Genomic DNA, 25,606 nt, shown 5'->3' with positions numbered 1-25,606 from the left:
CTGTCAAGCAGCTTCTGCATATTAACCTCTCCAGATATAGTATAAGTATGCAAAGTAGCCGCAGTTGTCTACATTATACCCTTGTGATTTTTTAAAAAACCATGGATCATCATGGCTAGGCTATCCTTATCCAGGAAAGGGTGTAGTTGGCATACCAACTGAAGTTGCTAATGGGTGCTTTGGGCTACTGAGACCTCTGAGGCCTCCAGTGACAAAGATGGATCCAGGAGAACCTCCAAACTATAGACCTACTCTTTCAGAGGAAGTGCAACTATATCCAGAACAGGAAAACACCCTAATTCCCAGACCTGGGAACTGCCAACCCGTAGGGTCTCTGCCTTACTGAAATCCCAAGCCAAGGCAGCGTCAGCATGGATGTTGAAATCTCCCAGAATCAAAGTTCCAGAGTTTCCCTCAGGAATCCCAGTCATGGAATCCATTGGGTATCTGGGTCGGTGGTATACCAGTAGCATCCTCAATGTGTTTCTTTGACCCAACACAGAGTACGGGCCCCCATAGCCTATCTCAAGGTGGAGGGTTTCCTGGTGAGTGAAATTGAACCTTTATGGATCATGGTGACTCCCGTGTCCCAGCCCTCCAGCCTGCACTGAGTAACCAGGTTGGCAATGCTGAGTCATACCTACACCACCCCACTCACCCTCCCAGGTCTCCCTAGGCACCCTCTTCAACGATCATATATTTTATTTTATTTATTTATTTATTTATTTATTTAAGGATTTTTATGCCGCCATTCAGCCAAAAAAGGCTCTCACGGCGGCTTACAAAAGTATTTCTTGACAGTCCCTGCCCACAGGCTTACAATCTAAAAGACATGACACAAAAGGAAAGGGGACTGGGAGGGAGGAGGGGGAAAAGAAAAGCAAATTCAGGCACTACAATCTTAGTTGTAAAGTTCAGCAGTTACAGTTGACAGCAGGAGGGAGGGGGCTCTCAGCTGGAGCTGGACCCAGGCACGGTGGAGAGGTGCCTGGCTGCTGCTTCCTCCCTCACTGGTGGCCTCTGCAGAGACAGTTGGTAGCAGGAGGGAGGGGGTTCTCAGCTGGAGTTGGACCCAGGCCCGATGGAGAGGTGCCTGGCTGCTGCTTCCTCCCACACTGGTGGCCTCTGCAGAGACAGTTGGTAGCAGGAGGGAGGGGGCTCTCAGCTGGAGCTGGACCCAGGCACGGTGGAGAGGTGCCTGGCTGCTGCTTCCTCCCTCACTGGTGGCCTCTGCAGAGACAGTTGGTAGCGGGAGGGAGGGGGCTCTCAGCTGGAGCTGGACCCAGGCACGGTGGAGAGGTGCCTGGCTGCTGCTTCCTCCCTCACTGGTGGCCTCTGCAGAGACAGTTGGTAGCAGGAGGGAGGGGCTCTCAGCTGGAGCTGGACCCAGGCACGGTGGAGAGGTGCCTGGCTGCTGCTTCCTCCCTCACTGGTGGCCTCAACCATATAATGGATGAGTGAAGTGTTGTTATGATACAAGCTGGCACAACTAGACCAGAGAGTGCAGTTGTCTCACCAGGAACCTGCAAGATAGGAAGGGGATCAGAGGGGAATGACTTGTAGCTGTGTGGATCCCCCACCACTTCAATGAGTGTTCTCAAACTAGCTGTTTAGATCCCAGTCAAACTGAGCCAAGCTTCCATTTGAAATAAGTTTAATACTAATATAAGAAAATAGCAAAAATGCAAAAATGAATGAACTCCCATGGTTTTCTATGTTTTATATTACTTTTTGCCACATTAAACTCTTCCAGTTGTTACTTATCAACCAATTAATATGGCTGTTCTATCTTCACTGATAGGTTGACCAACAATCCCAGTATATTCAGGGATATAAAATTTTGTACAGGCCAACGACTGCTTCTCAAGGGGAATCTGAGTGGTTGATTTTTGAAGTAAGGACACCAACAAAAAACAGTGTTGTTATTCCCGAACTCAAAAAAGGAGTGAACTATGAAATTAAGGCTCGACCCTTTTTTAATGAATTTCAAGGAGCTGATAGTGAAGTGAAATTTGCTAAAACTCTGGAAGAAGGCAAGTAGTAGCATGGATGTCTTCATCTTTTCTTTTTGAAGTATTCTTCTGGCTTGTTTCTCCCTGATGTGTTCATTACTTGATTTTCTTTGAAGTGCTTTTTTTATTGGAATTCAGCCCTCTACCACTAAAGAGACTGTCAATGCATAGGGCTGATCATTATGTGATTTGTTTGTTGACACAGAAGTAAATATTCAAAAGCATTCGAATGAAAAATCCCCTGAAAGACATCATAGGAAATGTGCTTCTTCTCTCTTATTTTTATGCTATGTGTGTGCATGTCTGCTGAGTTCATGGTCTGGTCACAAAGGACTTGTGTCAAATTCAGACACTTGATAATCGCTGTCTAAAGTAGATAACAGACACCACAGTAATCATCAAAGAACTGTAGTTTAAGAAATCAAAATCGCACATTAGAGGGCTTCCTATCTACATTAAGAATGAGGAAATTAAAAGATGATGAATGAAGGCAACAACAAAAAATTAAATTAGTACAACTCAGCCTCCCTCCCATTGGTATTTGTTACAGATTAAAGAATTCAACATCCACCCCACATGTTTCTGGGGGTGCCAAACACAATGATTGATACAAGAAAAGCTTGGTAACGTTCTAAGTGCTGGGTGGAAAGTCTGGTGATTGTCATGGTTCGTTTGAGGCTTTAAAATCTGTGGATCTACAACTAAAGATTTTGATTTGTAGGATAGGTCTCTTTAAGACAAAAAAATCATCTTAAACCCCAGCTTTTGAGGTGTCTCTTGATTGAGCCAAGAGACAATAATGTACATGGTATATTCCTCTCAAGTTGGACTGATTGAGTAAATTTATTTACAAGGGCCAGTAGAACAATTCCCTAATTTCATGGAGATCTTGCTTTTGAACTGCAAGTCACAAATCACCAACTTATACATGATGGACTGTGTGGATTTTTTTAAAAAAATATATTACTATTTTTGGGGAGCTGGTCACCATGTGCTTACTGACAATTTGTGCTCATGGTAGCTGATTTACAAAGTGGATCAACATATTCATAGAGTTATAAGAGTTGAAAGTGTCCTCAGAGATCATCTAGTCCAACCCCCGTTTAGTGCAGGGTGCAGCTACAGCATACCTGACAGATGGCCATCCAGCCTATGCTTAAATGCCTCCTGCGAAGGGGAACCCAGCAGTTAGGAAGCTTCCCCTAAAGTTTTGCCAAAATCTACTTCCTTGCAGTTTCTAGTACTGCAGGGAAGTTTCTAGTAGTGTCGTCTGGAGCAACAGAGAACAAGTCTGCTCCATCTTCTGCATGACAGCCTTTCAGATATCTGAAGGCTGCTATCATGTCTCCCTTAATCTTTTCTTCTCCAGTCTAAATGTACCCTGCTCTTTCAACCATTCCTCATAGGATTTGGTTTCCAGGCTCCTCACTATCTCTGGACACATTTCAACTTGTCAATGTCCTTCTTAAAATTTGGAGCCCAGAACTGTACACAGTATTCAAAATGCAGCCTCACTAATCCAGAATACAGTGGAACTATTACTTCTTGTGATCTGGGCAGTGTTCTGTTAATGCAACCCAAAATTCTATTAGCTTTCTTACTTGCCACATTGCACTGCTGGCTCATATTTAGATCGTGATCCACTAAGACACCTAGGTCCTTTTCACATATGCTTCTGTCAAGCCAGGTCTCCCCCCCCCCCAATCCTATATTTGCATCTTCGTACTTACATGCAAGATGTTACATTTATTTCTGTTGAATCTCATAGATTTGACCCAGTGTTCCAGCCTGTATACAATCCTTTTGAATCTTGATTCTGCTTTCTATGGTGTTGGCTATCTCGCCTAGCTTCATGTCATTTATAAATTCCTCTCTACACCCTCATCCAAGTCATTTACAAACAAGTTGAACAGAGCCCTGCAACACTCTACATGAGACCTTTCTCCAGGAGGATACCAAGCCATTAATTGGTACTCATTGAGTGCAGCTGCACAACCAGCTATGAATCCACCTCATCATAGTATTGCCCAACCCACATTTCACCATTTTATCAACAAGGATATTGTGGGAAAACTTGTCATATGCTTTGCTAATACCAAGATATACTATGTCTACAGCATTTCCGATAATCTACTAAACTAGTAACCCTATCAAAAAAGAAATAAAATTGGTCTAGCATGAGTTATTCCTGATAATCCTATGTTGACTCCTAATAATCAATGCATTATTTTCTAGATGCTCACAGACTGGATGCTTAATTGTGTGTTTGAGAATTTTGCCCATTATTGACGTCAGTATGACTTGTCTGATGTTTGACCATCTCCAATCTTCTGGTACCTCACCTGTTCTCAAATTACAGACAGTGGCTCTGAAATTATGGCTGCAAGCTCCCTCAGCATTCATAGATGAAATTCAGCTGGCCCTTGAGCCTTGACCTTATTTAAAGTAGCTAAGTGCCCTAACCATTTCTTACTTATTCTGGTTTGAAAATCCCTCTGGTTGTCATTTGTTCTATTTGTCCCAGGTTGAATGCCAATTCCCTTTGTTGGAGACAATGGGGTAAAATAGGAGTTGTGTAGTTCTGCCTTTTCTCCTTCAACCGTTAACAATTCACCATCTTCTCTAAGCAGATCTACCCCTTCCTTCATGTTCTTGCTCCTAACGTAGCCAAAGAAGCAATTTTTATTGTTTTTAGCATTCCTTGCCAGCCTCAGCTCATTCTGGGTCTTCAGCTTCCTGACACCATCTTTACAGGTTTTGGCAACTCTGTTGTACTACTCCTTAGTAATATGTCCCTCTTTCTGTATATATATGACCCTTTTGAATCTTAGCTCATCAGAGCTCCCTGTTCGTTGACACAGGGGTTCTTAAATGTCCCCCGCTTTTCATTCTCATGGGAATAGTTTGTCATGGTACTTTCACTGTTTCAGTTTTCAGAATCTCCAATCCCTCTTGAACTTGTTTTTCCTCCAGAATTTCTAGCCATGGCATCTCACCCAACTTTTCTCTGAGCTTTTTGACATTGGTTTTCCTAAAGTCCAAGATCCAAAACTGAAGTCCATCTAAGTTCAGTTTTCACAGCCCTCTCTATCACAAATTCCAGGATGACATGGTCACTTTCTCCTAATGTTCCTGCCACTTTCACTTCATCTACCATTTCTTTCCTGTTACTCAGGATTAAGTCTTGGATGGCAGATCCCTTCGTACTTTTTATACCTTCTGAGTTATGAAGTTGTCAGCAAGACAAGTCAATAACATATTAGCTATTGCGTTCTTTGTAGTGACTCAGTAGTTAGCTCTGGGATTTTGCTCACGCACACACACACACACACAGAGTTTGTTTAAAGCCCTCTTGATACGGTTTGCAAGGTTCCTGCTAAAAACGTTTTTCCCAATCCCCATGAAATGCACCCTATCATCTGAAAGAAGACCTTCATATTGGTATCATAAGCCAATCCTTTTCAGACAACACCATCTGCATAGTCAGCTGTTCACTTTCAGTATCCTTCTTTCCCTATCAGTGCCCTGACCTTCAACAGCAAGGACTAATGAAAACACTGCTTGTGCCCCCAAATCCTTCACTTTTCTGTCCAGAGCCTCACAGACTTTACAGCTCTATTCAACATTTCTTCTGGCTGTATCTTTTGTTCCCACATGGATCAGCAGGACAGGATAGAAGTCAGTTGGTTGATGAGTCTCTGTAGCCTGTCACATCTTGAATACATGTTCTAGGAAGGCAAGATGGCATGTCTAGTGCACACATTGTTGCCTCCATGCCTCTTAGGAGATTTGTATAGGAAAGCAAAACAAGACAAATACACAAACAGTGCCTGTAGAGATTTTAAGAAGCCCCAGAAGTTGTCCTGAGTTGTCACTTGTTTTTCATAGTATATTTTATGTACTTTCCTTTGAATTAAAGACACTTGAGGTTAATACTTGTTTATTTGAGGTGTTCTGATCATCACACATTAACTGTATCACCTCATTTTTCAATGCAGTTTATTTGAAATCACATCCACACAAAAATGGTCAAAGGCACCATGCTGAGGAAATCTTTAAAAGCCAATATTGTATTTTTAAAAAATGTGCCGGACAAGATTCTCTGACATCACTTTACCATGTTCCTCAAGTATGTTTCTTCAAAGAGTTTCAGCTATATTTTTGTGTTGCAGAATACGTTTTGTCTGCATCCACTGCTTGCTGTCATGTATTTAAAATTTCTGTTTAAGAGTGATACTGGGGGAAAAACTGGTTTAATCACAATCATGCTTCTTTCCACAAACAAGCTCCAAGTGCTGCTCCGCAAAGTGTTTCGGTAACCAAGAATGATGGAAATAGCACTGCAATTGTAATAACCTGGCAGCCTCCCCCAGAGGACACACAGAATGGAATGGTTCAGGAATACAAGGTAACATATAGTTCTATCCTGGCAAAATGCTGGCAAGCTATTAATAGAGAACTTGTTTGTGGTTACTTGGCTCCATCTGGTGGTAAAAATCAAAGTACAACAAAATTGTAGCCCGTTATGTTTTAAGTTATTTTGTTCATTTATCATTTTAAGGTAAAGCTACATGAGTAAGATTTAAAATATCAATGTATAATCAAATAGATATACAAATATGTAGTCAAAAAGTATAGTAGGACACCCCAAGTTGAAAACTGGAGTAATTCACAATTTTATAATGTAATAGAAATATGGGAAATTAACCCTTTTAGTTTTAGTGCAGACTTTATACTGTTAGTTTTACCCTACCCTGTGCCTGCTTACCCTACCCTGTGCCTGTTTGCCTTCTCTTCCCCTCCTTATTGTTTTACTATGATTTTATTAGATTGTAAGCCTATGCAGCAGACTCTTGCTATTTACTGTTTTACTCTGTACAGCACCATGTACATTGATGGTGCTATATAAATAATAATAATAATAATAATAATATAATAATAATAATAATAATAATAATAATAATAAATACTGAATGATAGTATTATGGCTAGCTTGAGGGTTTTTAGAAGAAGAGTTAGGAAAAAATATTTATATGAATAATTTTCATATTTCATATTATATTTGTCTCTGTGGAATATAAAATATATGTATTATATTTCTAATTGGCTTGAACTTGCAAAATCTCCACTCAACTTTTGAGTTTTTAGGAGGTACTCCCCACATAACATGTTCTAACTCCACCACTGTGTAACTGTGGGCTACTGTGGAGTTCAGTAAAATCCATCACGGGGTTTGATTGACAGTTCTTCTGCCCTCTCTCCTCCCCCAGTCCTCCTGAAAGTATCCCATCAGCCATTGCTGCAAAAAATAATAATCCCAGGAGCTCTTGGCAAGGAACTCTGTAGCCAGTGGTAAAAGTCAACTCAACACAATGGAAAACTCCACAAAGCCCTCCCCACAATGCAATGGTTTTGCAGGAACTCTCCTCTGCGCAGCATGGATATTCAGTGTGGAGTGTTTCACCCCCCCAAATTCCAACATGTGATGGAGTTTTCCCACCAGACAACACATTTCTTAATGGTAGTGTAAAAACTCCACCGTGGAGTTCTAAAACCACCATTGAGAATCGTGTTGTCTGAACTGAGCTTGTGTGTGTGAATCCAGGGAAACCCCATGCTTCTCCAATAGCTGATTAGCAATATTGCTGACTACCTTTTCCCTTTTATCAAAGACTTTCTTATTCTCATCTCACCTTTTACGCCTAAGAAGAAACACTTGACAAAATAAGCTTATTATTTAGATATTATAATCTTCCCACCTATCTCCCTGAAATTATTAAGCTATGCAATCTGAGAATAGGAATAATACACATTTTAAAAGTGGGATTTAAAATAGGGTATTCCATATCAAATTAGGTACAGCTCCCCATTGAGTAGGGCCTGATTTGAATTGGTGTCTGCACCCTCTTTCCACTGCTGCCATGGAGTATGTCCCTCTTCTCTAAGCCAAAAAAAGTGTTAGCTTGAGGGGGAGGAGGTAACAGATGCCTTCTCCTTGATACCAAATGGCACATGGTAGCAATTACTCATCAAGTGGAGACCCCATGAAACCACTGGAGCACTGAGCTCCCTATTATTCCCTTTCCCCTAAAGTAAGGATCTTTTTGGCTTGGGGAAAGGAACTGCCAGAAAATGGAAGGATTGGATGAACTGTGCTATTTGAGTGAATATACAACTCTTGAAAGTCTCTTTAAGGATATGTGTGTGTGTTGTGAACACTTGAAAAGCACAAGTGAACACTAGGATATTCACATGTGCCTAATGTAAAACTGCTATAGGTGAGTTAAAAATTCCCTTGTGGGGTAGCATTAAAAAAAACAAAAGTCCATTGGAGTCAATGGAGGCTTTTCTTCTTTTAATACCAGTCCTGGGGTGGGGTGGAGTTTCAGGAAAAATGGGTTGGGGAAGATTTAACTAACACACACACACACACACCAAATTGCCATGATTGAAATCTGAAATAGGACCATGCACACCTACATGAGAGTAGGGAAAACAATCACACATAGCCACACTATGGATGATTAGCAGACCATTTAGTTTGGCTGTAAGTCACAGAAATCAGGTTTAATTAGCAACCTCTAGTATGTTGACCTGATGCAGAAAGGTGTGTGTGTGTGTGTGTGTGTGTGTGTGTGTGTGTGTGTTTTACAGTAAGGCTGTCCTTCTCAATACGTATTCATTCTTAATCACAAAAAGCATCCTAAACATTTGTTGCCTTGTCTCCAACCCTAACTTTTGTTCCAGTAGAAATGGAAAGGTGCGGAGACCATTTAGTTTTATAGTTAGTTTAAAGTATCAAAATGCTTTCCAGTGTCTGATTACCTGCCACAAGAATCAGCTTGTGATTTAATTTCCCATGTATGATGAAACTTGGGAAATGTCCATGAAGGAAGTTTTATTTAAAGGTGAGACCTTGGCAGGATCTACACTACTGGTTTAAAATGGTTTATAATGGTAGTGACAACTGTTGGGACTCAGGACACACTGCATATGCCGTTTTCAAAGTGTCGTATCCTGCTTGGTGTAGATATGGCCCTTGATTTAAGAGATGATCTCTTGTCACTTCCCAATTAATCTTGAGTCTGAAAAGGCAAGGCAGAAAAAAGGAGGATCACATTTAAGCAGGGCCAGATAACGGCCATGACTAGCCCTGAGGCTAGCCATCTGTAGCAGGCTCCCTACCCTGCCCATAATACTGAATTCACACATGACATTTGTACAACACACACAAGCAGTCAACAGTGTACAATAATAATGGATAAACGTTTTTTCAGAACGTATCTATTACAGGGAACATGGTCGTGTTCCCTGTAGTTAAGGATGCTCATTAAAAAGAGCATTCCACCATGTTAAAAGCAGTTACTGGGGGATAGGTCGTTCTAGCATTCTAAAATGAAAAATATTTCACCAATCTTTCTGAAACGGAGTACTGCCAGAAAGAAATGCTGGTTTTACATATCCTGCGCGTTTCAGGAAGATTGGTGAAATATTGTGGGCTGGATGGCAGTTCAAAGGACAAAAGGGGGGAAGCATCTCTGTTTCAAATTGATAAGAAATGCTTCCGGGTTGGCGACCATTTTTTTACGCACTAATAGCGCCAAATTGGAAGCCTCCCCATGCAATCCATTAGTAGGATTGCATTGCCCTATCCTCCCCATTGATGGAATGGCCTTTCTTTTTTCAAGAGACCATTCCATCAATTTTTTATTAATTTTTTAAAATCCCCATGTTTCCCTATGGGGAATCTGATAAGCTAAAAGTCCAGACTGCTCCTCCAAGACAGTTATTTTGCCCTTTGGCGCCATCTAGGGACATTTCTCGGAACTGCGGCCTTCTTGGCCCTGTGGGGAAGAAGAAGGACCGAGGGGACAGGAGCAGGCAGAAGTAACATCGGGCCTGCTCCTGCTGGACTCTCTCTCTCTCTCTCTCTCTCTCTCTCCTCCCTCCCTCCCTCCTTGACTCCTTTTCCTTGTGTGTCATGTCTTTATTAGATTGTAAGCCTGAGGGCAGGGACTGTCTTTTTTTGCCAAGTGTAAGCCACTCCGAGAGCCTTTTTTGGCTGAGGAGCGGGGTATAAGTATGATAAATAAATAAAAATAAATAATAAATAAAGTTCCAGTGAACTGGTGTCAAGGAGTTCTGGAAAGGCATATGCTAATCTGTTTCCCATAGAAATACCATATGGATTGTTCTGAGTTTTCAAAAATAGCAGAAAAAAAGATAAGTTGTTTATCATCAGATTACACTTAACCGTATTCACATGGTTATTCAGCTGGTTTATTTTTATTGGTGTTTATATCAATTTGTTAACAGCTTTTTCAACAGACCTATTAACTTAACTAAGATCAGCTTTCCATGTAAAGCAGAAAGTACCATATAGCACATTTCATATCATTTTTTATATCTCTTCTTTTAAAGTTCGTGCACATGACCTTTGCTTTATTCCTTATAGGTCTGGTGCCTTGGCAATGAAAGTCGGTACCACATAAATAAGACAGTGGATGGTTCCACATTTTCTGTAGTAATTCCATCCCTAGTTCCTGGTGTTCGGTATAGTGTGGAAGTGGCAGCAAGTACTGGAGCTGGACCTGGAGTGAAAAGTGAGCCACAATTTATTCAGTTAGGTAAGGCATTTGTAATTCTGTTATATTTACGGTTTGATGTGGGGCAGAGGAGATCCAGATATTCTTTGTTCTGATCAGGTATAGCAAATTCAGTGGACTGAATTTGCTTCTGTCAAAAAGAACTTAATATTCTAGAAAAGTCGCAGAAGCTCTTCTTCCTATCCACCTGGTTCTTTGCTGTCCGAGGCTTGATTGGATAGCTAAATGCTTTCAACTACTTTATGAAGCTGATCATATTTGCAACTGCTTTCCACCTTCCTAGAATTTAATTATGGTGTCACCTTGTGTTTTTCCCCTCATGGTTTGGGAAAGCATCTCAGTAAATCTATTTTCATGAGAGCCTGAAAGAAAAGATTTCTCCCCTCACCCAGCCACAAACAGGCCTCTACTCCAATCACAATGACAGCTTCCCCCATCTCCATTTCAGTACAAACAAAAAGCTGTTGGAAGGCTGATTATACACACTTCCCAGTGTCTTATCTAGTTGAGCCTTTGATGCTACTCTTTTCAATTTGGCAAAATAACTTTATCCCCATTCACTTCTCCAAGCCAGCATGTTATATTGGTGTGTGTCTGTCTTTGTGTCCCCTAAAATCAGTGCCTTGCTGAATTCTGTCCAACCAAGCACTAACTAACTTTGCAAGACAGAACCTCAACTTCAAGATCTTTTGAGCACATGCCTCACTTTTCTACTCAGCCACTGGCTGTGATGTGAGAGAATGTCAGCATTTCAGCGTAATGTGACGGGCTTTAGCAATGCCAATAAGAAACTGTTGGCTTGCTCAGAGAAAGTGCAATTTGGAGTACTTCTCCCTCATTCCCACATTTCTTCCTGCCACCATATTTCACCTGCTTTTCTTCATCTGCAGAACTTCTTTGGTATTGACTCTTGGCTTTCCTTGCATAATCATAGAGTGCCTAGAGATATACCTACAAAGAGGGATATGCTTTTGTGGCGGGGGGGTGGGGAAGGGTGTTCTGCTATGGCGTAGGCTCAGCTTCCTTCCAACTCAAAGGTCACCCCTAGTTTCTCCAATTTCAATACTTGATTTCCTCTCCCCCCCAGCCGATATTTCAGATGGACTGCCTCATTTGTTTAAAGAATAAATTAATGTTTTCCATGTTTGTTTTTTAATTAAACTTGCCTTTTTGAAAAACTACTTTAAGGAGTTTGAAGGAAAAGTGGCTTCATTATTGTCACAAACACCAGCCAGTGCACACTGTGCACAGCCCTTAGAGCTGCAAACAGGGAGAACTTGCTTCCCTCAAGGCTGATCTAAGAGAGATGATTGTACATTTGCCAAAAACGCAGTGACTGCTCTTCTACAGCAGGGTCAGTGCTAAATCATGTACATATGGGCGCACTTATAGATGACAGTGGATGAAGCATTAAATAACTGATTGTCAATTTCTTTCCTGTGGCTCTTCCAGCATTCTACCCCAGATAGGCCTTGAGGCATTTCATTTTTCCAGCACAAAAAAGTTAACATTTCTCATAAACATATTAACCTGTGAATATACATCATGCATTTATGAGAAGCTGCACTCTGATAATTATGTTAAGTGTATTATTCATGCCTTAGACATCCCAAGTGAAATGAATACAAGCAACTCTCCTTGAACTTTTTATTGCTGTAACAGCTCCCATTATGAGGTGTGATTTGTGAACTAATTAACATGCCTTTCATGATGATCTGCCAGCAAGTGCACTCCTTAACGTTCGTTTTATTTAAAGCCAAAACTCCTGCAATGGACTGTACAGAGGCTCACTAATGCTCTTGGAGGAGACTGTTTTTGTACTGGGATACCCTGGGTGGCTACAGCAGTACAATTTGGGTCTTTTGTATAGTTTCCATATTAGTTTATCTATTGTGCATATAATCCAACTCTGTTGAAAAAATGTTGAATACTCGTTTCAAACATGATTTTATTAGAATGTAAGCCTATGCGGCAGGGTCTTGCTATTTACTGTTTTACTCTGTACAGCACCATGTACATTGATGGTGCTATATAAATAAATAATAATAATAATATTATAAAGCCTTTGTGCAGTCACATGTGGTATCTTTGTTTCTTTGACTTGGATATGTTTACATACACACGTGTATTTGTACTGCAATTATCCTTTAATAAGCAAGCTAAAGATTGCCCAAGTGTGCTGATGTGTTGCCTGATTTCTAATTCAGCAGTGCTTTCCTCTCCATCACCAGTTAGTTGTTTATAGAGGAGATACTTGCTAAATTGGACATTAAGATTGTTGGATATTTATTTATTTATAATATTCCTGGGCCACCTTTCCAAGGCATCATACATCAATACAATTGGCATAATAAAAACTGATAAGGTAATGAAATCAGAAAACACTTACATGTATGTAGATATATTTTGATCGGGTAACCTCCCTTGTGGACTGTGGGAATACTGTGGACGTCATATATCTTGACTTCAGCAAAGCTTTTGACAAAGTGCCCCATGATATTCTGATTAATAAATTAGCTAAAAGTGGGCTAGATGGAACAACTATTAGGTGGATTCACAGTTGGCTACAGAATCGGACTCAAAGAGTACTTAACAATGGAACCTTCTCAAACTGGGGAGAGGCAATGAGTGGGGTACCGCAGGACTCAATCCTGGGCCCAGTGCTCTTCAACATTTTTATTAATGATTTGGACGAGGAGGTGCAGGGAACGCTGATCAAATTTGCAGATGACACAAAATTGGGTGGGATAGCTAATACCCTGGAAGACAGAAACAAACTTCAAAGTGATCTTGATAGGCTGGAGTGCTGGGCTGAAAACAACAGAATGAAATTTAATAGGGATAAATGCCAAGTTCTACATTTAGGAAATAGAAACCAAATGCACAGTTACAAGATGGGGGATACTTGGCTCAGCAATACTACAAACAAGAAGGATCTTGGAATTGTTGTCAATCGCAAGCTGAATATGAGCCAACAGTGCGATATGGCTGCAAGAAAGGCAAATGCTATTTTGGACTGCATTAATAGAAGTATAGCTTCCAAATCACGTGAGGTACTGGTTCCTCTCTATTCAGCCCTGGTTAGGCCTCATCTAGAGTATTGCGTCCAGTTCTGGGCTCCACAATTCAAGAAGGACGTAGACAAGCTGGAGCGTGTTCAGAGGAGGGCAACCAGGATGATCAGGGGTCTGGAAACAAAGCCCTATGAAGAGAGACTGAAAGAACTGGGCATGTTTAGCCTGGAGAAGAGAAGATTGAGGGGAGACATGACAGCACTCTTCAAATACTTAAAAGGTTGTCACACAGAGGAGGGCCAGGATCTCTTCTCGATCCTCCCAGAGTGCAGGACACGGAATAATGGGCTCAAGTTAAAGGAAGCCAGATTCCAGCTGGACATCAGCAATAACTTCCTGACTGTTAGAGCAGTATGACAATGGAATCAGTTACCTAGGGAGGTTGTGGGCTCTCCCACACTAGAGTCATTCAAGAGGCGGCTGGACAACCATCTGTCAGGGATGCTTTAGGGTGGATTCCTGCATTGAGCAGGGGGCTGGACTCGGTGGCCTTGTAGGCCCCTTCCAACTCTGCTATTCTATGATTCTATATCCAGATGTGATGCATACCAGATCTTCATGGTGTTCAATGCAGATCTTTTTATTGACAATTATACACTGATGAATAATCAAATTTACTATAAGTCATATTGGTGAAACCAAATAGGTTTGACTTTTTGATACTTGTGTCCATAGAAAGGTATGCACTGAAGTTCTGCTGTGATATAAAAGCTGATGAAAGCATGCAAACAACTGAAGTGGCTAGCTGAATGATACTATGACTATCATGAGAATTAGCTCTTAAATAGTATCCCAAAATATGAGTCATCACAGCAGTAAAAATTCAAGGAGAGTTTTATTGTATTCTACACATTTGAGTTAGTCACAGCATAACCTGTGTGCTTAATCACATGTGTGAATCTGCTTTACGTTGCCACTGTATTTAACTTAAAAAAAACCTCTCTGTTCCTTGAAATTTTAAGTTGTTTAGTTATTGTCTGTGATGAGATGATAGGAGATTCGAATGGAAAAATAGGGAAATGCATTATGCCTGGTAACATTTTCTTTTTAAAAATGAATGAAAGTTATTGATAATAGAGAAGTAGTTATTCATGAAAGGGATACATTTGTAGTATATAATACTGTAAAGATTATAGCTGATTGTGACAGAAATATAATGGTGTTGCTTTCCATATTCCAGTATAACTTCAACTGCTATAAGATAACAAATAAAATGTAGAGTGACAGTTTAAATTAATTAGTTGCAGCGCACTTTAAAACAGTTAATCCCATCTGGTTATTTGGGTGGTCTTGATGATGGATTTTCATAAAATGTAAAGCAACCCAACTTGATCTTGTACAAATAACTATTAACATTATGAACCTGGGACAAAAAAAAAAAAAGTTAGGGTGGTGCAAGATAAGAATTGGACTGCTTTTTGAATTTTCAGATTGCCAAGAGGTATTAGGGTCAGAAAACATTAAAACAGCTGTAATATTAGTATTTGCCCAGTAACAAATAATAGGCATTTACTACTTGCAAGAATAGGCATTCAGCCTCGATGTCATATAAAATAATGAAACTCTGGAGGGTAGAGAGAAAACCATGCTATTAACAGTTTAATTATTTGTTTAAAAACACCTTCACATAAGTCACAATGGTGTTTCCCCTTTGTTGTCAGACAGAAATGGTGCATAATCTCAGTTTTCTCTGAACAGGCTAAGCTTTAACCACAGCAAGGAGGGGAATTTTGAGTATAACTACAGTTTTCAGGTTTTACTAACTTGGTCCACATTTCTGCTGTGATATTTACTAAGTAACAATGGCTATGAATAATTTCCATTTCCACATTTTCTTGCAATAAATATGTCTTCATTTCAGACATAAAGCAATTTTAGAATAACTCATTCACCATCATAGGTTTCATCATAGAATAACTGACTCATTATTTATAGTAGTGAACTTGGGGGATTTTCTTTCAGATTCTCATGGAAATCCTGTGTCACCAGAAGACCAAGTCAGTTTAGCCCAGCAGATTTCAGATGTTGTAAAACAGCCAGCTTTTATTGCTGGAATCGGTGCTGCCTGTTGGATTATCCTGATGGTTTTCAGCATTTGGTTATACCGCCACCGAAAGAAGAGAAATGGACTCACTAGTACTTATGCTGGTATCAGAAAAGGTATTTTCTTGTGCCCTTTTAAAATTTGTTATATTTGCTCTAGTCTCGAAAACATGGAGTTGGTAACAATAAATGAAAAACTAAATTAAGAACAATCCTGTGATACTGAATACAGCTTAAAAAATAAAAATTAACTACCTTACGTTCTCTCCTGATTTAAGCAAAAGGCAGCCCAAATCAAATTGTTTTATAAAACATTTTGAAAGATACTTAAGTACTGGTTCATTTCTAAAGGAGGATTTATATTTACTGTGTAACAGTTATCAGGAATTCCCTACCTTCCCTGATTTAACGAAGGGAATAATACCAAGAAGGTACTCTTAGATAATTGGACTTATTATTGTGCCATGGATGAGAGAAGACAGTCTTCTAAGTATTGTTTATTAAATCTACAGTTAGTGGCTTTATAGGTCAAACTTTACAGCATCTTTATTTGTGTCAGGAAGCCGGTGCTGATTATGAATCACTGATACAGCACAACCCTCTTATTAAGATGTGCTTCTGCAATAGTTAAAGCTTCTAGACTATCATATAGGGCAGATCAAATAGAGCATATTACAGTAATCTAGCCTCAATGGTATAATGTATACATAGCAGTTGATGTCTAAAGTGCATGTAAAAAATCAGAGCCTTATCACTGAATGGAGGTCTTAAATCATGCATGGATACCACCACATTTTGAAGATCCAGATGAGATTAGGAGCAAGTACATTAAAACCTGCAAATACTGGATCTTTTAAACCGCCTTGAGTCCCAGTACTGGGAAAAAGGCGGTAAATAATAATAATAATAATAATAATAATAATAATAATAATAATATCATCATCATCATCATCATCATCATCATCATCATCATAAATGAAAGGTTAATATTGGATACCATTAATGAAATACTGGGCACCATTAATGTTCCCACATTATAGAGTCTGCCAACATTATGTTGCGGAAATTCAGCTTCTATCAGTCGGTCCACAACCATTCTTAATCAGTGCCACAAAGTAAGGACCAAGACTTATCTCAGAAGAGAGAAGAAACTGAGTGCTTTTAACACACTGATGAAGTGAACTCCCATCTTTCAATACTTTACTGAGGGAGGAAGTTAGACTGGCATAACCCAAAAGATACAATAGCACCAAAAGAAATTGCAGTATTACTACTTCCTTAAACTGGAATGTATTTGGAAGCAGGGGAGTAACTGGTGAAAAATCTTCATGTGGCTTGTTTTTTAGATCAAGGCTCAAAAAAACTTTAGATTTCTGTCCTTTTGGTATGTTAATAACATGAGTCAGGAAAGGACCCTGCTCTTTCTTACTGGCCTTCACTGCTAATGTTTAACATTTTTAATACAGACTATGTTAGGCATTGGACACAGCAAAGAAATGGCCTCAGCCCTACGTGCTTATAGTCTACAAATCTTTCACCAAGTCCAAATTCTGACCATGGTCATGAAATGAAGTAATGTAATGTGGCTTGGGTGCTAGAACATAAAATAACAATTTATTTTGATTCTACTTAATATTATTGAGGTTTGAATGCTAATAGCAAATTGCTAGGCATATTTAGATAGAAAAATTCCTACAACTCCCAGCATTCCCATCATGGATGGCTGGGGAATGCTGGGAGTTGTAGACTTTTTCTGTCTAAACATGCATACGATTGTACCTTAAGAAACTCACTGTCTCCCAGGATGGAGGGTTTTAAAATAGAAACTTCCTAGGCAAAAGAGAAGTGACAAAACTAGTGACAACATTGGGGTCCAGTAATATCACACTGTAGTTCTAATGAAGCTGAAACTGAAATTAACTTGTGTTGGCTATTATTTCTCTGAGCAAGTTAAGTGATATCCTTTATGCTGTTTTAACCAGTTCTGTTTTAGCTTTACTAATTGCATGGTGCCATGTGATCTTTTGTACAAAGTCCTATTAGACTAATACTGTTAGCTGGATATAAGTGGAGCAAAATCCACAGCATGCAATTTTTAAAATTCTGGTATTTTGTTATTTTATGCTATTTGCAATCATTGTATGTGTTAAAAAATTCTGTAGATGACTCCACAAATTTTCATTAACTTTCAAAACCCAAAAAGGCAACATATTAAACACATTTGAAGGGAAAGCACCATCTTTAAGAAATCATAAAATATTCTGTCAATTCTCAGAGCATCAAGTCAGACATGTCAGTATAAAAGCTGAGGATCAGTGAGCTTCATTAATTCCTTTTTCTTTTTTCTTTTTTGAGCATTCAGCTTAAGGCTTTGACAACTGTTAAAATATTTCAGTATTCACACATGCATTAGTGCCAGTGGGCATATTAAGCATTTTTATTAACCTAGGCTTCGATAATTAAGTTGGCATCTAAGATATAAAGATTTCATGTAGATTTTATCTATGTTCATTTTTTTTAACAAATAAAACTATATTATGTAGTTCACAGGAAAATAATGACAAGAATCTTTCATCTTTTCTCAAGTCCTTGTTATTGCAAATTAATATGGTACTGCTTTAGTGAGTCTTTCATGAGTAACGCTTATTTTAAATGCACCATTTTGTGTATTTGTGTGAAAGCTTTATTACTATGTCCCTGTATTTTCTTTCTTGATGACTCTAAATTCCTTTGACTATGTGAAAAGAACCAGCAGAAAGAGAATCACAATAGGATTCCTGAGATAAAAACAGCACCGCTATAAATGAAGGACAGTGCTTCAGTTGATTAGAGGTTTTCATTTTTTGTTCAGTGCAATATTTCTGGAAATAAAGTGGCTTGATAAGAACAGAAGCACATATGCTGCATGTTCTAAATTGGGCTTTTCTGGCCCCTTAGAGACTTAAGGGCCTTGTTCCTAATACAAAAATCGGACTTAGATGCAGCAAAAAATAAGCTATTGGTGCATCCATATCTCAGCCATTCCATCATCCCTTTGTTGCCTGTCTGCTAACTTAAATTTCAAGGCCAAAATGCATTTAGAAACTCCTGTGCTGCTTTTCTCACATTTCTTTGTTTTGCTCAAAATTAAGGAGCTTTTCATGGCTTCCTTCTTCCCATTAGCAATAAAGAAAATATTTTCTATTGTTCAACAGCAGAGGAAATGTGTGATAGGAAAAAAATGAAATAGATGTTACACTCAAGATCTATTTGATTAGAGGTCTTATTGATTCAAGTAAGATCTATAGGAGCATTCAGAACATTTTCTGTTTAAAATCTTAAGCTGATGAGTCAAGAAAGATTATTTTAGCTGAAAATAACAAAGCAATCTCAAAAACTTAATAAAAGATTCCTAGTTATTATGTGTGTCCTATGCTCTTTATAAAAAAGATAATTTTATAAATTATATAACAATGAGCAACTCTTCCAAAAAAGTGTAACAGTTTAGGGTGCAGTTCAGGTAAAATTGGCCAATTTTTATAGTTCTTCATTACCCGTAAATGCAAAAGCCAAGTTGTCTATTGAACAGTAAATTAAACGAAACATTGGGCAGTATCCAATGGGGCACTTATGCCCCCGCTGATTCCATTGCACAGGTGGCCCCAGCACTTGTGAAACAGCAATTTAGTGCTTCTGGGGCAACCCAAAACAAGCGGAAACACTCATCCTGTTACTCCCAATAATTTACAATTCTTTACTAAATACTTAAGTGTCTATATTGATATGTTCTGTCAAGCATTTCCCTGCTTGATGCAGTGGCATATGAGGGATAGCCTTAGTAAACTGGCTTAGTTTATTTGCAGTATTTGCATTTTATAAAATTGCCCTGACAAAGGAGCTTTTGTCCCTGAAACTTAAATAAACAAGTTTCTCTTTGGTACCTTACCTTTGAGAATATGTTCACTTTTGCTTTCCGTTCATCTGGGTGCCTCCCTTCTGTTTTTTGTTCTCCAAAATGCAAAAGCTTGGTTGTCTATTGAGCAATAAACTAAACTAAACATTACTCCTAAGACTTTCCAATTCTTTACTAAATATCTAAGTGCCCATATTGATCTATTCTGTCAAGCATTTCACTGCTTGATGTAGTGAAAATACCAGTCAAGCAAAATCTTCATAATACTTATAAAAGTAACCACCAGTCTTTATTTTAGATGATTAAATAGTGTAGGGTTTTTGTTTGTACATGGATTTGCAGCAGAACATAAGGCACTAAAGTGAAGGTCATTCAGAGGCTAAACCACACTCTATTTCTCTCAAGAGTATACTATAGAATGTCATTCTTCCTCAGAAATGGTATCTGTGGATACAAGCTACTTTTTAAAATCACAAATTTGGAATTATTCACATATCAGTATGTCTGGACATATTTGCCCTTGCTTTATGTTCTGTTGCTGCCTTGATTTATACTAATGTTATGTGATCTCCCTTTCTCTCTTCAGCTTAATAACCAGTTTTTATTGTGTTTTGATTTTTCAGTCCCGTCTTTTACCTTCACACCAACAGGTATATATTTGCACTTTTCCCTTGACAGTTTGGCATGTGCCTGTGTGACTTTCTCTTTTTCATCTTCCTTTATATAACCAGGCACAATGTTATATGGTAGGGAGTATCAGCAATGTTAATTAAAGTAGAGTATCCTCATTGATAGTGCCCTTTAACCTATTTTATAGATTTAGCACTGCTATTTGAAGTGTAAGTTTTTATATCCTTTGGAAGGCTACATGACATCCCATAGTCTTCCACGGCAATTTATAGTATGGTTGTTTTTCACTAATTCTGTTAGCTCTCATTATTGTAAAGTTGTCTACTAATATTCTACACTTACAAAATGTCCTGTCAAAGTACAAGGGACTCCATAAAGAAAAGCAACCTACCCTTGTAATGAATTTTAGTGGAACATTGCTTAGTGCTTAAACAGGACATCTAAGGGGTTTAGGTGGGAGATAGGAGATGTCAATGACTCGCATATATATTTCACAGCGCTGAAACATTTTCTTATTATTATTTTGAAATCACCATGTTGTAGGAACTGCTAATAGTAAAAAGACATGTAAAAGCAAAGTAATCCTGGTATTATGTTTAATTGGTGTCCTACCTGAACTTTAGCATGGGTTATTATACTCTGCCTGGGCTGACCACACTGAAACTGAAGAATATAATCTAAATGTTTGCCAATTAATCCTGGGAATTCACAGCAATTACCAAAAATTAACCAATAACCATGCCAAAATCTCCTATAACCTTTACTTCCTGACCAGAATAGCACATTTATACAGAAGATTGTAATTTTAATAATAATCTTAGCATGTGTATAGACATTTTATAATAAATCACTTAGTACTATAATAGATTACGTACTTCTTTCTTAAATTAGTTTGTTATTATGATGCACATATTAATTCTATTGATGGAGAGACCAAGTTATTCCAAATTCCCTAAAACAAAAAGGCTATAATATATTCATTCATGCTTTTGACAATCTTTGTGATGTTTAGAAGTAGCTATTTAAACTTTTAAAAATTATTTTGAACCTTGTTTCTTGTTTACTTTGCACCAAATACTTATCTGGAAATTGTATGAATGTTGGTCTTCACTTCTTCAGATTGTTCTTAACCGCTGTGTTCTGCAGAGAAAATAAAAATGCATAAATTGAATCACATTATTAGCATTGCTAAAGTTTATTGACGTTAAGCATGTTTAGGGTCATTGTCACATTTTTCACAGGAGACAAGTATTTAGAATTGTGAAGACTACAATATTTGAATCAGTACTGGCGCAGTCAGGAAGATTTGACAAGTAGTAGTCTGAAATGCAGGCTATATTTAAAATTTAAAACTTTTCTGTTCCATAATTCAGATTCCAAAAAGTTTTGTTCCACTGAATTTAAATGGTAACAGACCGTAATCTTTAACAACACTTTCAGCAAAAGGCCCACATACCATTGGCTGCTACATTTTAATCCTGTTATTGTAATCACTGCAGCAGTTATCTCTGCCTTGCAGGCCCCCACTTTGGAGTTCTTCTAAGGAGCAGAATTTGGCTGCCTTTTAAAACACATTCCTAGTTTGGGAGATGCATAGCTGTAGAATCCATAGCCATTTGTACTGAGGCTAATTTTCTTAACCCTTTGCTTAAGCTAGGAGTGGAAGCTAATGTACAGCAAGTTTATCTGGGACTACGCCTGTTTAAAGCATATTTTCAGACACGATTCTTTTTTAAGTACTTCCCTGTTTATAAATACATTTAGAAACATTTGGAAATATTTGTCTATTCTTTTTGCAGTCGATTTTATTGCCTCTCTAATTTTTGCTTTATACAAAAATAAATATCCTTTAAAACTATGGTGGAATTTAGGTGACACTATGATGTTTTATGCTTGAGTACTACATACATCATATATGTGTTTGCTTATGTAAGAACTCCTAAAAAAAACAATAATTTCATTATAAGGAAACCATATAAAAATAGCCATTTATGTTTTGCTTTGTTTTGTTTTGTTTTCAAAAACCCAGGATAGACACATTAAAAGAATTAACTACTGTACTGTTATTTTTAATTTTATATTTTAGTAACCTATCAAAGAGGCGGAGAAGCTGTAAGCAGTGGAGGCAGGTAATAATGTGTGTCTTGCTGGTTCTAAAATGCAATGCAACAGAATGAACTGAAGCATTTTCAGCTTAGCTACTTTGGATATGTGGGCAAAAATGCATATCAGAAAACAAACAGCAGAGGGAGTACTTTAACTTCAAACTACATGTTTTGCTGGTATATGGGATGATTAAAACGAGTAAAAATAGCCAAATTGTGGCATTCAAAAAGATTTAAAAATGTAGTAATGATAGTTTAAAAATAATAACAGGAAAGCACGCTGCTAACACAGATTCATTACTTCCTGGAAAATGCTAAGAAAAAGTACAAATAAATGGGGCTAACGTGTTCTGAGAAACTAATGCAATTCCATTTTTAGGATAATTCTCTTCTCACACAAATGCTACTTGTGTTACATTGATGGATGCTTTATAGGCAAGATCAATGGTGTGGGCAGCATAGATATAAGGAACTTCCCCATGGTCTAATCTACTTCAAATACCCGTGGCTCTCAGGCAGATTCCCCCCTCCCCCAGCGTATTTAACATAAAGTCAGAATCCCAAGGATTAACTTGAGACTTGCTACATACACAGCATGTCTTCTCCAGCCCAACATCTTTTCAGCTACTCAAACCAGCCTTGTAAATAACCCCCCCAAAGTTACAAGCCGGGGGGGGGACGACGACGACATGTTGCTACCTTGCTGAGACTGGCAGAGGAGAGCTGTATTTGTATGCTGGGCACAGAGGCGGGATTTTCCATCCATGAGCACCCCACTTTGTTTTTATGCTGGGCACCGAGATAGTAGGAAACTCCCCATTCCTTGTCCACCAGTCTGCTCACTTATCTACACGGAGCTCCATGCACACATCTGCATAAAATTTCTGGTCACCTATGGCTATCAGGCTACTGCTTAAATACAATGCTGATCCGAACTGTCTTTAAAACAAACCTGGACAAAGGCACAGAACTGCATGCATCTTGCTGGGCTGTACAGTAACAGTCCTTACATTTATAATGACCTGGTTCAGAAGTAACAGCAAACCATGGTTTCACGTTACATGAGTGATCTGGAATGAGCCTCAGGCTCATGTACTTCATTCTTACCCCTTATGTACTACTATTAACTCCCTCCCTTCCTGGCTTGCAGCAAACTGGGCTGTGGAAAATCCCCCTAAAAACATAGAATTATCCCATTTTGGCAAAGCCATTGGGGGGATCTCATTTCCCAGCACTGCTACCAGCTATGGGGAAACTGCTCCTACAGTAAGAAACACCAGTTATGGTGGCTCTTATTTATATTTCAGAGCCTAAGGAACTCTCTGCCAATTTAACTCAGGGTTCCCCAAGCTAATCCTTTCCGCTGCCACAAATCCTCTTAAAATGCTTTAAAACCTCCTAGAAGTTGTGCCTTCTCTGCTGTGGTACCCCGGCTGTGGAATGAGCTCCCTAAGGAGGTTTGCTTGGCACCTACCTTTTTATTCTCCCAGCATTTTAACAGTCTATAAATAATTTTTAATTTGGTGTTTTAAATTTGTAATTGCTGTTTTTATCTGGTTGAGCTTTTATATTGTATTTTATACTATGGTTTTATACTGTTGTTTTATACTTTGAATGTTTTTAATTTTTGTGAACCGCCCAGAGAGCTCCGGCTACTGGGCGGTATATAAATGTAATAAATAAATAAATAAATAAATAAATAAAAGTCTGGTATCAGAGGCTTACATGTGAGATGGGCACCAACACTAAAGACAAGATGAACTATTGTTTTATTAAAGAGATGTTTTGTACATAAGGGGATAGTAATATTTACTTCGATTTTTTTCAAAAGTCGGCTTGCTGACAATTCTTAAGGACTCAAAAGACACTGTTGCTACTACAGTGTTTTAATGACTTCTTTTACCTCTGGCTAAATTCCCTAAACCTCCATTTCAGCCAAATACCCTCACAAAAAGGTCCAGCTCTAGGGTACAATCATTCTCAGTCACTAAAGCTCCTCCTCCTGTATTTCTGGCTGTTGGACCTTTTAACTGGGATTTTCAGCCTGCTTGTATAACCTTTCTCTGGCAGATCTTAGGACAGCTTCCTGGCAAAGTACAGCCACCTGCTCCCTACACTGATCGTCATGAGCCATGAGAAAGAATAGCTTAATATTCAGGCCTTAGCTATTCGCTCTCTCTTCAGCTTTCCCATAGTCCTTCCATAACAACACACACTAAACAGCAGACCTTTGCATCTAATCCACGAATGCCACAACCAATGGTGCCTAGATTTGTTTTCCAAGTAGACAGACCCTCCTCAGGATCTATGTCTGTCTGGAAGATGAATGCCTCTCTCTCCGTTAATAGCCTGCCACCAACCCTCTATCCTATTCTATTTGCCTTTTGGTTGTAGTGGATGGAGTCCTTTCATCCTTTGGGAAATGAAAGCCCTCCCTCCTCTTTTTGCTACTACCTAATATTGATTTAGTGCCAGCTAAATCAATTAGAAATTAAAATTAGGAATACTCTCCATGGGAGGTAACTGGAAATGGTTTTCCATGGCCAGTTGCACAAAATGCTTCATGAATATCCTGTGAACACTTTGTGGCAGATACCTCCTTCCTTCTCTTCCTCTTGTAAATTTTGTCTTGTCAAGTTTTCATGTCACTTGCTGTTTGAGCAATGGTGTTGTCTGACGTGTGTCCATAAACTCTTTCTTTCCCTGATCTGATGAATTTAGAAAGTTGCTTTTCCTGTCCTTTAACCTTATTCCTACAGTTTGCATTTTATACAGGTGAATTCTAGTTTCTTCAGGGAGGAAAATCAGACATGGCATAGCTTTTACAGATAACCACAAGAGATGGCTTGCTGTCTCAAATGCCATGGTATACCATTTCCCTTCCCGCGGAGAAATAAGTTATAAATAGCTTTTGTGCTCTGCAGTATATGCTTACTAGTCATGCCCTTGTAGCTAGAACTATGGGACTCACAGTGAGCATTTGCCTGTAAGAAGTTGTTTTTATATTTCTTACAGGAAGGGATATAGAAGTACACAGAAAGAGATAGTACAGTAGGTACAAATGGGTCAAGAGAGATGGTTTACATTCAGTTTTAAAGATTTCATTCTGCTACCGTGAGAGATTATTTACTTTTGCTTCATGTTATAGTCTATTATTCGTTCCTTTGCATAATAGTATTCACTTCACATTTATATGAGCAAATAAATCCCAAAGGAATGTAAGTGCCTAGTTATCTGTTTAATT

The 25,606-nt window shown here is 38.7% G+C and overlaps 1 protein-coding gene across 1 annotated transcript in view; it reads left to right on the top strand.

The window, feature by feature from the left end:
- The window catches only part of ROBO1 (roundabout guidance receptor 1), a 641,108-nt gene that overhangs the window by 577,174 nt on the left and 38,328 nt on the right, over positions 1 to 25,606 (top strand). Inside the window, exons 15-20 of the mRNA XM_063126766.1 lie at positions 1,802 to 2,033; positions 6,299 to 6,420; positions 10,468 to 10,639; positions 15,655 to 15,852; positions 20,251 to 20,277; positions 22,344 to 22,386. Coding sequence (XP_062982836.1) covers positions 1,802 to 2,033; positions 6,299 to 6,420; positions 10,468 to 10,639; positions 15,655 to 15,852; positions 20,251 to 20,277; positions 22,344 to 22,386 — 794 coding nt within the window. The remainder of the gene's footprint in view (positions 1 to 1,801; positions 2,034 to 6,298; positions 6,421 to 10,467; positions 10,640 to 15,654; positions 15,853 to 20,250; positions 20,278 to 22,343; positions 22,387 to 25,606) is intronic.

This window comes from Elgaria multicarinata, chromosome 5 (genome assembly GCF_023053635.1).
Source record: "Elgaria multicarinata webbii isolate HBS135686 ecotype San Diego chromosome 5, rElgMul1.1.pri, whole genome shotgun sequence".
In the NCBI taxonomy this organism is placed as follows: domain Eukaryota; kingdom Metazoa; phylum Chordata; class Lepidosauria; order Squamata; family Anguidae; genus Elgaria; species Elgaria multicarinata.
The sequence above is the reverse complement of the archived record's forward strand: the minus strand, read 5'-3'. Positions and strand labels throughout refer to the sequence as shown.